Below are 14,231 nucleotides of genomic sequence, written 5' to 3'. Positions count from 1 at the left end.
GATGAACCAGATTTCCAAATCATTTTGTAATATACTCACAGTGTTTTGTGATTTTTTTTTTGCACTTTTTGCAATTTTTTTTGCTGTAATCCGCTATTAAATCATGATTGCAAGTTTGCATTTTTGTGAAAATTCATGTGCTTATGCCTACTTTCTTATTTTTGTTTTTAGTGACCATGTCGCAAAGATACTTTTTGTAAACATATTTTAAAATCAAAAATGTAATTTTAAAATCAAAAAATGTAAGTGCACCACATGAGGCAGTAGCTTTTAGAATCACCTTCTGTAGAAACAATTTAAAGTACCATACCTTTTCTTTATGACACTAGTCTTTACATTTTAGTCATTTTATTATAAATATGTTAGTGTTCTCTGGATCATAGTCATGTTGTATGAGAAAGTTTAGCAAATCTGCAGCTTAAAGAGACACTGAAGCGGAAAAAAAAAATATGATATAGTGAATTGGTTGTGTACTATGAATAATTACTAGAAGATTAGCAGCAAAGAAAATATTCTCATACTTTTATTTTCAGGTATATAGGGTTTTTTCAAACATTACATTATTCTATAATATGTGCAGATTACACAACACTCAGCATTCAAAATGAGTCTTTCAGAGCAGTCTGTGAAGTAATGACATCTCCTCTAGCAGAGGAAAAGTAAACAGTTCAATTACAGTTGAGATAATAAAAGTCAGATAACAGCCCTTTCCAAGACTAATGGTGGGAATACACGTTTCGTTTTTGCCTTCGTTTTTGCCTTCATTTCGATTGTACCATTTATACTTTTCGATATAGAAGAAATCGATCGTATGGTTAAAATCACCACCCACGGGTACGTTTTTGCTGTCGATACTGATGGTTTCGTTTTTTCCAGGATCGAAGGGTTGCTTGAAACGAAACGAAAGTTCCTTTTTTGGTTTTCGTTTATACCTTCGTTTTGTTTTCGATAGCGATAGGGGCAGGTTATAAGGAGTGAGGGATAGTACTTCCGTGCGGAATATTAATACGCCGGAAGTGTTCCGCAAACAAAAGCCTGATCGGATTAGCGAGCGTGTCATTCGCCATTTTGCAAGCAAGGAGTCAGCATGGATGTGTATGAGCCAGATCGTCTGCAGACCTTTGTTGGACTTTTGCTATTGACTGCAGTAGCTAGGAGAAGGGCGGCCGCAGCAAAGCGTCGGAGGACGAGGAGAGAGAGACGACAAGGGTGCAAGAAATGGTTGCTACAACGGGAAGAGTTGGGACACATGGGTCTGATCCGTGAGTTGCGTGAGAACAATCCTGATGACTTTCGCAATTACATGCGCATGTCAGACGCTAACTTTGATGAACTGCTGGAGCGCATCGGGCCAAAGATAACAAAGCAGGACACCGTGATGCGAACAGCTATTACTGCAGAACAGCGTCTATCAGTGACCCTTCGCTACCTGGCTACCGGACGTTTATATGCAGATCTAAAGTTTACAGCTGCCATTTCACCCCAGGCATTGGGTAGAATCATCCCCGAAACGTGTGCTGCTATTGTGTCGGAATTGATGCCCGAGTATGTCAAGGTATGTACTTATGTTTCTGGATTGTGTGTTTTGCGTGTGCTGTCGAGTGATTACTTTTGAAACTGAACGTCAAACTGAAACGCTTGTGCAAATGACAGTGTTTACATTGGCAACCTATTCTGTAGTGATTTTTCTCCTTTGTTACGACATTGTACTTTCAGATGATTAACCATGTATTTCTCCTTATTTGCATCAGAGTGGCAGGCAGTGGCCCATGATTTCCACATGATCTGGAATTTTCCTAATTGTGGAGGTGCAGTGGATGGAAAACATGTGCGTATCAACCCACCTCCCAACAGTGGCTCGTACTTTTACAATTACAAAGGGTTCTTCAGTGTGGTTCTGATGGCGCTTGTAAATGCACGGTACGAATTCATGATGGTGGATGTGGGGAAGAATGGCCGTGTCTCAGATGGTGGTGTAATGGAGGCAACTGAATTCAACCGCCGCTTGAAGAAGAGACAGCTGCAACTGCCAAAGAATGATGACACAGTGGAACATCTAAACTTTGTGTTCGTGGCAGACGAGGCTTTTGCTCTGGGTGAGAATCTTGTGAAGCCATTTCCTCAACGTGGACTGGACAAGCCAAAAAGGATCTTTAACTACAGGTTATTGCGTGCTAGACGTGTAGTGGAAAATGCTTTTGGGATCCTGGCACAGCGTTTTCGTGTTTTCCTCACGGCTATCAATGTGGACCCAGATAAAGTGGAGGTCATTGTCAAAGCTGCGTGCACTCTGCACAATTTCCTACGGCAGAAAAACGTACAACGGTATTGCCCCCCGACAATGGTAGACCAGGAGGATTTAGAAAATGGAAGTGTTGTGGCGGCGGAGTGGAGGGCACATCCGGGGATGGTTCCGTTGCACAGCGGTTCCTCACACAATCCCACCTACGAGGCAAAAACGAACAGGGACAAATACAAGGACTACTTTACTGGGTCAGGTGCAGTGACTTGGCAGGAGAAAATGATCGCTACAGGAAATTGATGTTCTTATTGACTATCAAATGTACCTTTTTTTTACAACAGTTACCTAGGTGTATCCAACATGTGTCTGTTTCCAACATCTCTACTTTTATGTTGCCTTCCTCCACTAATTAGTGCACCTATTAGTGCTTATTAGTGCACTTATTATACAGACTCGGTGGTCCACCATGTTGTATGGAGAACCACCCTGAGGAGAAGTGCCAAAATGTCGTATTCTGGTGTGCTGTGTTGTTAATTGTGTGTGTCTCTGCCTGTATGCTGCATGGACTGTGTCGAGCTATGGTTGCCCACTTTGGCAGGCGTACTGCTCTGCGCACACATTCACCATGGGTCCAGGTCTCCTGGTCATGTGCATGGTCTGTGCCCAGGTATGGCTGCCCTCTTTGGCGGCTATAACTGGGCACAGACCATGCACATGCGTCTGTGCATGTGCAGACCCAGGGAGGCAAGCGCAAGCAGTGCCTCCCTGGGTCCAGGTCTCCTGGTCATGTGCATGGTCTGTGCCCAGGTATGGCTGCCCTCTTTGGCGGCTATAACTGGGCACAGACCATGCACATGCGCCTGTGCATGTGCAGACCCAGGGAGGCAAGCGCAAGCAGTGCCTCCCTGGGTCCAGGTCTCCTGGTCATGTGCATGGTCTGTGCCCAGGTATGGCTGCCCTCTTTGGCGGCTATAACTGGGCACAGACCATGCACATGCGCCTGTGCATGTGCAGACCCAGGGAGGCAAGCGCAAGCAGTGCCTCCCTGGGTCCAGGTCTCCTGGTCATGTGCATGGTCTGTGCCCAGGTATGGCTGCCCTCTTTGGCGGCTATAACTGGGCACAGACCATGCACATGCGCCTGTGCATGTGCAGACCCAGCGAGGCAAGCGCAAGCAGTGCCTCCCTGGGTCCAGGTCTCCTGGTCATGTGCATGGTCTGTGACCAGGTATGGCTGCCCTCTTTGACAGGGTTGTGGCTTATAAGTGCCCATCATTCTAAACCACAAAAGTGGGTATGCATGTGCATGGACTGATCTTTGCCCACTTCTCAAATGAACATGTTAATACGAACGTAATTACGTATGGGTTTACAATCATTTTGTGCAGTGCCAACCACACCATAATTGTCCTAGACGCGCCATTGCACGTTTCGCATGCGTCGTCTCCTGAACTCTGAACAGGAAGTAGTTAGTTGACCGGAAGTCCCCTCGTCTGTCCGCCTGCTTATAAATATGCTGGCTATCCGCTCGGTCATACCATCGGTTTGCACACTCGGATGTGGAGGTCTTCTTTAGAAGGTGTACACGTTTAGCCCATCGTACGTCCCTTCGTGAGTTCAACATTGGGGTAAGTAGAACTGTACTGTATGTTTATCCCCCTGCAACCAGGCTATTTTAAGTGTAGTTGGCCACTGCAGCTTTAAGGCCAAGCTGCATGGCCCTACAACACTGCATACCTGTGCTCCCCTCCCCCTTTTCTGATTATTTATATTGTTATATTTACCCCTTTTTTATGTTAATACCCTCTCCCCTGCTCCCTCCCCCCCCGCCAGCCAATCAGCTGGTCACTCCCCAATGCAGAATGCAGCGCTGTAATAGTAAATCAACGGCGATCACAGGGGACCTCCGGCCCCCCAGCATGAGTTCGCTTTTTCGGTGAATACATTGTGCCAGACATGGAGTACTGTTCCTAATGCATGTTTCCTATTCTTGTTACAGATGGCGCCAAGGAAAAACCACGAATTCCCTTTGAACCGCACGCAGTTAGCTGAATTCATAGAAGTGTATCGCACCTGTACAGCAGTGTGGAAAGTAAAGAGCAAGGACTACCACAACAAACACATGAAGGAAGCTCAGCTGCAGAAACTTGCGGAGTTCCTGCAAACAATTCACCCCACTGCTACAGTTTCGACTGTCCGTAGCAAAATCGCTAACATTCGGTCAGTTTTTTCTAAGGAAACCAAAAAAATTGAAGCCAGGAACAAATCTGGTGCTGGCGCTGAAGATGACCCTGACCGTCTATGGTACTACGACATACTTTCCTTTGTCAGGGACCAGGAGATTATGCGTCCCTCAAGTGGCAACCTTCAGTCCTACCCCTCAGATGATGAGTGGCAAGAGAATACCCAGCGAGAGGTAACGGATGACGAAACAACAACAACATCGTCAGGCCGTGTGTTAGAAGGTACAGAGGATTCATGCGCAGATGTGGACGAAGCCATGGTAAGTCACAGTCCAATTTTTCCCTATGGCACCTTTCACACTAAACGCATTGTATGGGTTTCTGCACAACGTTTGCGTTTTCATATCTGCTTGCGCAATGTATTTCACATCAGTTTGACCAATGTATTTCAATGGGCTAATGCACACCACAGTGGGAGGCGTTTTACAGAAACGAAACCGCCCGCTCTGCTGCAGTTGAACGTTTTCGCAGGCTTTTGCACCTCCAATGTTCAAGAGAACCACAGGTGGTTTAGAGAACCTCCACATGTCTGCCCCCCCAGGACGCTCCCCGCCTGTGTCCCTTCCATCCAATCACCGTGACGGAAGGGACGCAGACGGGAAGCGATGATGTCCTAGAGACGGGGGAGCGGCGGTGACAGACATCCCCTTGGGTACACATCGTGCTGGCGACACGCAGCGTGTCACTTTCATTCTTGTGTAAATGGCCGCCGCGGCTGGCTGAAATTGCATTCATTTACATGAGTGTCTCCTGCGGCAGCCATTCACACATTCATGAACTATGAAGTGCTAATAACTTTCTTGGGTACACGAGGGGAGAACAATGGACAGCCAACGGAACAGCTTCATTGCCTAGCTGTCCATTGTTGTTAACAACTGCTTCACAGAGGCAACAGTCATTAATTGCAGTCTGTGAAAAAGCTTTGAATTGTGCATATTTGCATATGTATAATGTATGTGTATGTCTATTGTTCTTTCCAAGTATAGCACCACAAACACATTGTTTTGGCACAAAGGACTTTGTGAATTTGTATGACGCAGTGCACAATTCAATACAATACAATACAATACATACAATGTATGACCCACTGTGTGGCTTTGATGTATAATTGGGGTCTGACTGTTCCTATTGTTTGCGAACTTCAGCGTCTGTTGTTTTTGTGGTATATTCAATGAACAGTATCATGTTCCTTTATTGTGTGATTATATTTGGTTTACCTTCTTAATTGATTGTTCTCCATGTTGCAGGACAACAGCCAACGTTTACCCCATGTCACGTTATCACCCCCGAGGGCACACACACAGGAAGCCAGACCACGCAACAGTACACCTATGCAGAGAGGAAAGCGGAAACGGTGTGCTTCCCCCGATGCTGTAGAGAAAAGACTGATGGAGATGGCGAGTGCGGTAATGCCAAGACCTGTTGCGCCGGTGGATCCGTTTGTTGTTCATCTCAGTGCACAACTGGCCAAAATGACTCCAGAGCAACGCACAGTGGCCGAGATGTTAATGGGCGAAACAGCGTACAAGGGGTTGCATGGTATGTTGGTGGCTGGACCTCCCTCTGAACTGTATTTTGCAAATTGCTCACGGTGTCAGAGCACACGGAATCACCACTGCCAACCACAGTTCCGAAACAACTCTGACTCTGCCATGATCTACCGTGAGCCAATCGGTGATACTCCACCTGCATCAACATCCGCCACACCAAACATGCGCTACAGTGCCTCCCAAGATTCTGACAATCGTGCCATGTATATGTCGCCAGCTCATTACAGTACGCCACCCTCGGACTACATGTTGCAATCACTGTAGATGGTTTCTCATTTCTTTTTTTTTTGGTTTTCATGGTTTTTGCCTTGTGCTTTACTACGCTCTGTAGATGATGTGCTTATCGTTTTCTGTCTTGTCTGTTTGATTCAATAAAAAGTTATGTTTTTATGTTCATCCCTCAATTTCCCAGTACATGTGTACCTGTGCTTGGCAGCACAGTGCAAGGTTTGAAGCTGCCTTACCACTCTGGTGACCTGGCAGGCCAAAAGCCTTGCACTCTGCTGCCGCACCCACAACAAGTGTAGCGGCCACCCTGGGCCAGTGTCAGTGTTGGGGCCCTGTGCTTGGCAGTACAGTGCAAGGTTTGAAGCTTTGCCAAAAACCTTGCACTCTGCTGCAGCACCCACTACATGTGTAGCGGCCACCTCTTCGGGGCCCTGTGTAACGTGCACAGACAAGAAGTATTTCAACAAAACAAACCTTCATGAAAACCTATATTTTTTTATTAAACACAAACAGGTGCACAGATGTTGTGCCTCCAAAATGTCAATACTTTCCAAAATTGGTCGGTGAAGTCTCTCTCTCTCTCTCACACACGCTCTCTCCCTCTCACACACGCTCTCTCACACACGCTCTCTCTCACACACACGCGCTCTCTCTCACACACACACACGCACGCTCTCTCTCACACACACACGCTCTCTCTCTCACACACACACACACACACACACGCTCTCTCCCTCTCACACACGCTCTCTCACACACGCTCTCTCTCACACACACGCGCTCTCTCTCACACACACACACACGCACGCTCTCTCTCACACACACACGCTCTCTCTCTCTCACACACACACACGCACGCTCTCTCTCACACACACACGCTCTCTCTCTCTCACACACACACACACACACACACACACACACACACACACACACACACACACACACACACACGCTCTCTCTCACACACACATGCTCTCTCACACACACGCGCGCTCTCTCACACACACACACGCTCTCTCTCTCTCTCTCACACACACACACACACACACACACACACACGCTCTCTCTCACACATACACGCGCTCTCTCACACACACAAACACACACGCGCTCTCTCTCACACACACACGCTCTCTCTCACACACACACACACACACACACACGCTCTCTCACACGCCCTCTCTCTCACACGCTCTCTCACGCGCCCAAAATAGCTTTGTAAACAATAGTATACAATACTACCTACTGCAAACTCATGTACAAAACTACCTACTGTAAACTTTGCTCGGTCATGTGCGCATGGCTGCAATGCCTGGCTTGCGACACTCCCACTATCACAACCTCCATGAATGGAAGTAGTTGGGGGCGCAGCCTATATAGAAAATGTACACTTATATATAAAAATAACTTTGTGTACAATACTATACAAAAGTAACTACTGTAAACTTTACTCGGTCATGTGCGCATGGCTGCAAGGGCTGGCTTGCGACACTCCTGCTATCACAACCTCCATGAATGGAAGTAGTTGGGGGACGCAGCCTATATAGAAAATGTACACTTATACATAAAAAAAACTTTGTATACAATACTATACAAAAGTAACTACTGTAAACTTTACTCTGTCATGTGCGCATGGCTGCAATGCCTGGCTTGCGACACTCCCACTATCACAACCTCCATGAATGGAAGTAGTTGGGGGCGCAGCCTATATAGAAAATGTACACTTATATATAAAAATAACTTTGTGTACAATACTATACAAAAGTAACTACTGTAAACTTTACTCGGTCATGTGCGCATGGCTGCAAGGGCTGGCTTGCGACACTCCTGCTATCACAACCTCCATGAATGGAAGTAGTTGGGGGACGCAGCCTATATAGAAAATGTACACTTATACATAAAAAAAACTTTGTATACAATACTATACAAAAGTAACTACTGTAAACTTTACTCTGTCATGTGCGCATGGCTGCAATGCCTGGCTTGCGACACTCCCACTATCACAACCTCCATGAATGGAAGTAGTTGGGGGCGCAGCCTATATAGAAAATGTACACTTATATATAAAAATAACTTTGTGTACAATACTATACAAAAGTAACTACTGTAAACTTTACTCTGTCATGTGCGCATGGCTGCAAGGGCTGGCTTGCGACACTCCCGCTATCACAACCTCCATGAATGGAAGTAGTTGGGGGACGCAGCCTATATAGAAAATGTACACTTATACATGAAAAAAACTTTGTATACAATACTATACAAAACTACCTACTGTAAACTTTACTCTGTCATGTGCGCATGGCTGCAAGGGCTGGCTTGCGACTAGTGTTGGGCGAACATCTAGATGTTCGGGTTCGGGCCGAACAGGCCGAACATGGCCGCGATGTTCGGGTGTTCGACCCGAACTCCGAACATAATGGAAGTCAATGGGGACCCGAACTTTTGTGCTTTGTAAAGCCTCCTTATATGCTACATACCCCAAATTTACAGGGTATGTGCACCTTGGGAGTGGGTACAAGAGGAAAAAAAAATTTAGCAAAAAGAGCTTATAGTTTTTGAGAAAATCGATTTTAAAGTTTCAAAGGGAAAACTGTCTTTTAAATGCGGGAAATGTCTGTTTTCTTTGCACAGGTAACATGCTTTTTGTCGGCATGCAGTCATAAATGTAATACATATAAGAGGTTCCAGGAAAAGGGACCGGTAATGCTAACCCAGCAGCAGCACACGTGATGGAACAGGAGGAGGGTGGCGCAGGAGGAGAAGGCCACGCTTTGAGACACAACAACCCAGGCCTTGCATGAGGACAAGAAGCGTGCGGATAGCATGCTTTGTACCACCATGCAGTCATAAATGTAATAAAGATAAGTGGTTCAATAAACAGGGACCACGCGGCAACGCTAACCCAGCAGCAGCACACGTGATGGAACAGGAGGAGGCGCAGGAGGAGAAGGCCACGCTTTGTGAGACACAACAACCCAGGCCTTGCATGAGGACAAAAAGCGTGCGGATAGCATGCTTTGTACCGCCATGTAGTCATAAATGTAATAAAGATAAGAGGTTCAATAAACAGGGACCACGCGGCAACGCTAACCCAGCAGCAGCAGCAGCAGCAGCACACGTGATGGAACAGGAGGAGGCGCAGGAGGAGAAGGCCACGCTTTGTGAGACACAACAACCCAGGCCTTGCATGAGGACAAAAAGCGTGCGGATAGCATGCTTTGTACCGCCATGTAGTCATAAATGTAATAAAGATAAGAGGTTCAATAAACAGGGACCACGCGGCAACGGTAACCCAGCAGCAGCAGCAGCAGCACACGTGATGGAACAGGAGGAGGCGCAGGAGGAGAAGGCCACGCTTTGTGAGACACAACAACCCAGGCCTTGCATGAGGACAAAAAGCGTGCGGATAGCATGCTTTGTACCGCCATGTAGTCATAAATGTAATAAAGATAAGAGGTTCAATAAACAGGGACCACGCGGCAACGGTAACCCAGCAGCAGCAGCAGCACACGTGATGGAACAGGAGGAGGCGCAGGAGGAGAAGGCCACGCTTTGTGAGACACAACAACCCAGGCCTTGCATGAGGACAAAAAGCGTGCGGATATAGCAGCAATGCTTTTTGCCGCCATGCAGTCATAAATGTAATACAGATGAGAGGTTCAATAAACAGGGACCGGAAACGCTAAACCATCCCAGATGTTCATCGGTCATGTTACTTGGTTGGGGTCCAGGAGTGTTGCGTAGTCGTTTCCAATCCAGGATTGATTCATTTTAATTTGAGTCAGACGGTCTGCATTTTCTGTGGAGAGGCGGATACGCCGATCTGTGATGATGCCTCCGGCAGCACTGAAACAGCGTTCCGACATAACGCTGGCTGCCGGGCAAGCCAGCACCTCTATTGCGTACATTGCCAGTTCGTGCCAGGTGTCTAGCTTCATGCCCGGTTTCAGGTCCAGCGGTGCCAGCCACAAATCCGTCTGTTCCTTTATTCCCCTCCAAATTTCCTCCCCTGTGTGCTGCTTATCCCCAAGGCAGATCAGCTTCAGCAACGCTTGCTGACGCATGCCAACAGCTGTGCTGCACTGCTTCCACGATCCTACTGCTGCTGGTGCTGGGTTAGCATTTCCGGATGAGGTACAGCTTTGAGATGCGTTGGAGGAGAAGGAGTCAGAGAGGTAGGTGCTGCTGTTGTTATCCAGCTGTTTGCGGCGTGGGCAACACCCGCGCCGTAGCAGGTGAGGAATCGCTGCCAGGCTCCACAAGGTTCACCCAGTGCGCGGTAAGGGAGATGTATCGACCCTGGCCGAACGCACTCGTCCAGGTGTCAGTGGTGAGGTGAACCTTGCAGGCAACGGCATTCTTCAAGCTTCGGGTTATTTAGCTGACCACGTGCTCATGCAACTCAGGCACTGCAGAGCGCGCAAAGTGGTAGCGGCTGGGAACCACGTAACGTGGGATGGCCACTGACATCATGCCCTTGAAGCTGTTTGTCTCCACCACTCGATATGGCAGCATTTCGCAGGCCAGAAGCTTGGCTATGCTGGCTGGCTGTTACTGCCACGGCCCGGGGGTCATTTGCTGGCAATTTCCTCTTGTGCTCAAACATCTCAGAAACAGACAACTCAACCGTAGCGCTGCACACCGAAGGGCTGTTGGTTGTTGTGTTTGATGAACACTGGGAGACCTCAAGAGCACTAGTCCGGAAAGTGACAGTGTCAGCATCGTCTGATGTTTGTGAATGTTGTGAACCACGCAATGGCTGGGCTACTGCTGCTGCTGAGGCGGGTCTGGTGGTGAGTCTGGTGAACCCAAGGGAGGCAGTGTTGCTGGTGGTACCCTGTCCTGCCGCGTTTGCCCACAGAGTGGGATGTTTGGATAGAATGTGGCGGCTCATGCTGGTGGTGGAGAGGTTGTTAATACTTTTCCCCCTGCTCAGGCGGGTCTTGCACACCTTGCAAATCGCCATGGTAACATCCTCAGTGCAGTCTTCAAAGAAAGCCCAGACTTTAACTGGCTGAGGACTCGGACCTCGTGCGTGATGTGCTGGTGCTGCTTAACCCACTGCTGGACGCTTGAGAGGTCATCCAAGTAATTATCTGGTCCTGTTCTTTTGGATCTGTGAGGGTTGTTGTCCTGGACAACATGGGCAGTATTGAGTGGGTTTTCTTGGGTGCTCCCCTGTGGCCTGTACGTGAACCGTCAGGGGAAACACCTCTTCCCTTGCCCCTCCCTCTTTCACCGGATTTCTTCCTCATTTCACTTATCCTTAAAGTACACGCTGACTGGCAGCAGTACAGTGGCAGTACAGAAATGCTATACAGTGGTGGGTGAGCGGTGTACCACTATTGTCAGCAGTGACACAGAGCACAATGCTATACAGTGGCGGGTGAGCGGTGTACTACTGTTCCCAGCAGACACAGAGTGGAAGTAAACACAATGCTATATAGTGTGGCTGAGCCGTGTACACAGAGTGGCATTAAACACAATGCTATATAGTCTGCTATATAGTCACCCCGAACAGGGTGATGTTCTGCAGAACCCGAACAGTGGCAAACACTGTTCGCCCAACACTACTGGGAGGGAACGCAGATTTTAGTACCTAAACACACGATACAACATGTTTTCCGGGGTCGGACTCTGAGGCACATACAGATGGTCCCGATCATCATCCTCATCATACAACTCTTCTCCTGAGTCTGACCCACCCACCACCTCTGCCACCCCAACATCCCCAGACACAGACCCCTCATCGTCCTCAACATTAACTTGGGATGCTGGCCTGAGCCAGACCTCCTCCTCCACATCAGGCCCCATCATCTCCTCAATGGCAGCCCTCATTAATCGCTCTGGCGACGGACTGATGGACACAACGTTCTCCTCCGGGGAGGGCTGCTGCTGACCACTGGCTGCTGGGGTGGATGTTATAGCTTGCGTGGGGCGTTGGCTGTTGCTGTTGTTGGGAGTGCTGCTCACAGCGGAGGTCTCTGGGGAACTCATGTTGAGCTCATATAGTGGTTGACGGTGAGTGGAGTATTACTGATCCCAGCAATATACACACTGACTGGCAGAGTACGCAATGCTATATAGTGTGGCTGAGCGGTGTACACAGAGTGGCAGTAAACACAATGCTATATAGTCTGGCTGAGCGAGCGGTGTACTACTGTTCCCAGCAGAATCAGAGTGGCAGTAAACAATGGTATATAGTCTGGCTGAGCGGTGTACATAGAGTGTCAGTAAACAATGGTATATAGTCTGGCTGAGCGAGCGGTGTACTACTGTTCCCAGCAGAATCAGAGTGGCAGTAAACAATGGTATATAGTCTGGCTGAGCGGTGTACATAGAGTGTCAGTAAACAATGGTATATAGTCTGGCTGAGCGAGCGGTGTACTACTGTTCCCAGCAGAATCAGAGTGGCAGTAAACAATGGTATATAGTCTGGCTGAGCGGTGTACATAGAGTGTCAGTAAACAATGGTATATAGTCTGGCTGAGCGAGCGGTGTACTACTGTTCCCAGCAGAATCAGAGTGGCAGTAAACAATGGTATATAGTCTGGCTGAGCGGTGTACACAGAGTGTCAGTAAACAATGGTATATAGTCTGGCTGAGCGGTGTACACACAATGCTATATAGTCTGCTATATAGTGTCAGTAAACAATGGTATATAGTCTGGCTGAGCGAGCGGTGTACTACTGTTCCCAGCAGAATCAAAATGGCAGTAAACAATGGTATATAGTCTGGCTGAGCGGTGTACACAGAGTGTCAGTAAACAATGGTATATAGTGTGGCTGAGTGGTGTACACAGAGTGTCAGTAAACAATGGTATATAGTCTGGCTGAGCGGTGTACACAGAGTGTCAGTAAACAATGGTATATAGTCTGGCTGAGCGAGCGGTGTACTACTGTTCCCAGCAGAATCAGAGTGGCAGTAAACAATGGTATATAGTCTGGCTGAGCGGTGTACACAGAGTGTCAGTAAACAATGGTATATAGTGTGGCTGAGTGGTGTACACAGAGTGTCAGTAAACAATGGTATATAGTCTGGCTGAGCGGTGTACACAGAGTGGCAGTAAACACAATGCTATATACTCTGGCTGAGCGAGCGGTGTACTACTGTTCCCAGCAGACACAGAACAGTAAACAGAATGCTATATAGTGTGGCTGAGCGAGCGGTGTACCACTATTCCCAGCAGACACAGAACAGTGAACAGAATGCTATATAGTGTGGCTGAGCGAGCGGTGTACCACTATTCCCAGCAGACACAGAACAGTAAACAGAATGCTATATAGTGTGGCTGAGCGAGCGGTGTACCACTATTCCAAGCAGACACAGAACAGTGAACAGAATGCTATATAGTGTGGCTGAGCGAGCGGTGTACCACTATTCCCAGCAGACACAGAGTGGCAGTAAACAGAATGCTATATAGTGTGGCTGAGCGAGGTACACAGAGTGGCAGTAAACAGAATGCTATATAGTGTGGCTGAGCGAGCGGTGTACCACTATTCCCAGCAGACACAGAACAGTGAACAGAATGCTATATAGTGTGGCTGAGCGAGCGGTGTACCACTATTCCCAGCAGACACAGAACAGTGAACAGAATGCTATATAGTGTGGATGAGCGAGCGGTGTACCACTATTCCCAGCAGACACAGAACAGTAAACAGAATGCTATATAGTGTGGCTGAGCGAGCGGTGTACCACTATTCCCAGCAGACACAGAACAGTGAACAGAATGCTATATAGTGTGGCTGAGCGAGCGGTGTACCACTATTCCCAGCAGACACAGAACAGTGAACAGAATGCTATATAGTGTGGCTGAGCGAGCGGTGTACTACTGTTCCCAGCAGACACAGAACAGTACACAGAATGCTATATAGTGTGGCTGAACGAGCGGTGTACTACTGTTCCCAGCAGACACAGAACAGTACACAGAATGCTATATAGTGTGGCTGAACGAGCGGTGTACCACTAT

General features: G+C 47.9%; 2 protein-coding genes across 3 annotated transcripts in view; one reads left to right on the top strand and one right to left on the bottom strand.

Annotated features, from left to right (window-relative positions):
- Positions 1–14,231, bottom strand: part of LOC137571186 (cytochrome P450 2K6-like) — a 171,928-nt gene that overhangs the window by 19,079 nt on the left and 138,618 nt on the right. The window lies entirely within an intron of this gene.
- LOC137571050 (putative nuclease HARBI1) lies at positions 1,088–2,542 on the top strand. The gene is made up of 2 exons (XM_068279736.1): positions 1,088–1,555; positions 1,733–2,542. Exons 1-2 carry the CDS (start codon positions 1,088–1,090, stop codon positions 2,540–2,542), a joined length of 1,278 nt encoding a protein of 425 aa, XP_068135837.1.

This window comes from Hyperolius riggenbachi, chromosome 4 (genome assembly GCF_040937935.1).
Source record: "Hyperolius riggenbachi isolate aHypRig1 chromosome 4, aHypRig1.pri, whole genome shotgun sequence".
NCBI classification, from domain to species: domain Eukaryota; kingdom Metazoa; phylum Chordata; class Amphibia; order Anura; family Hyperoliidae; genus Hyperolius; species Hyperolius riggenbachi.
The sequence above is the reverse complement of the archived record's forward strand: the minus strand, read 5'-3'. Positions and strand labels throughout refer to the sequence as shown.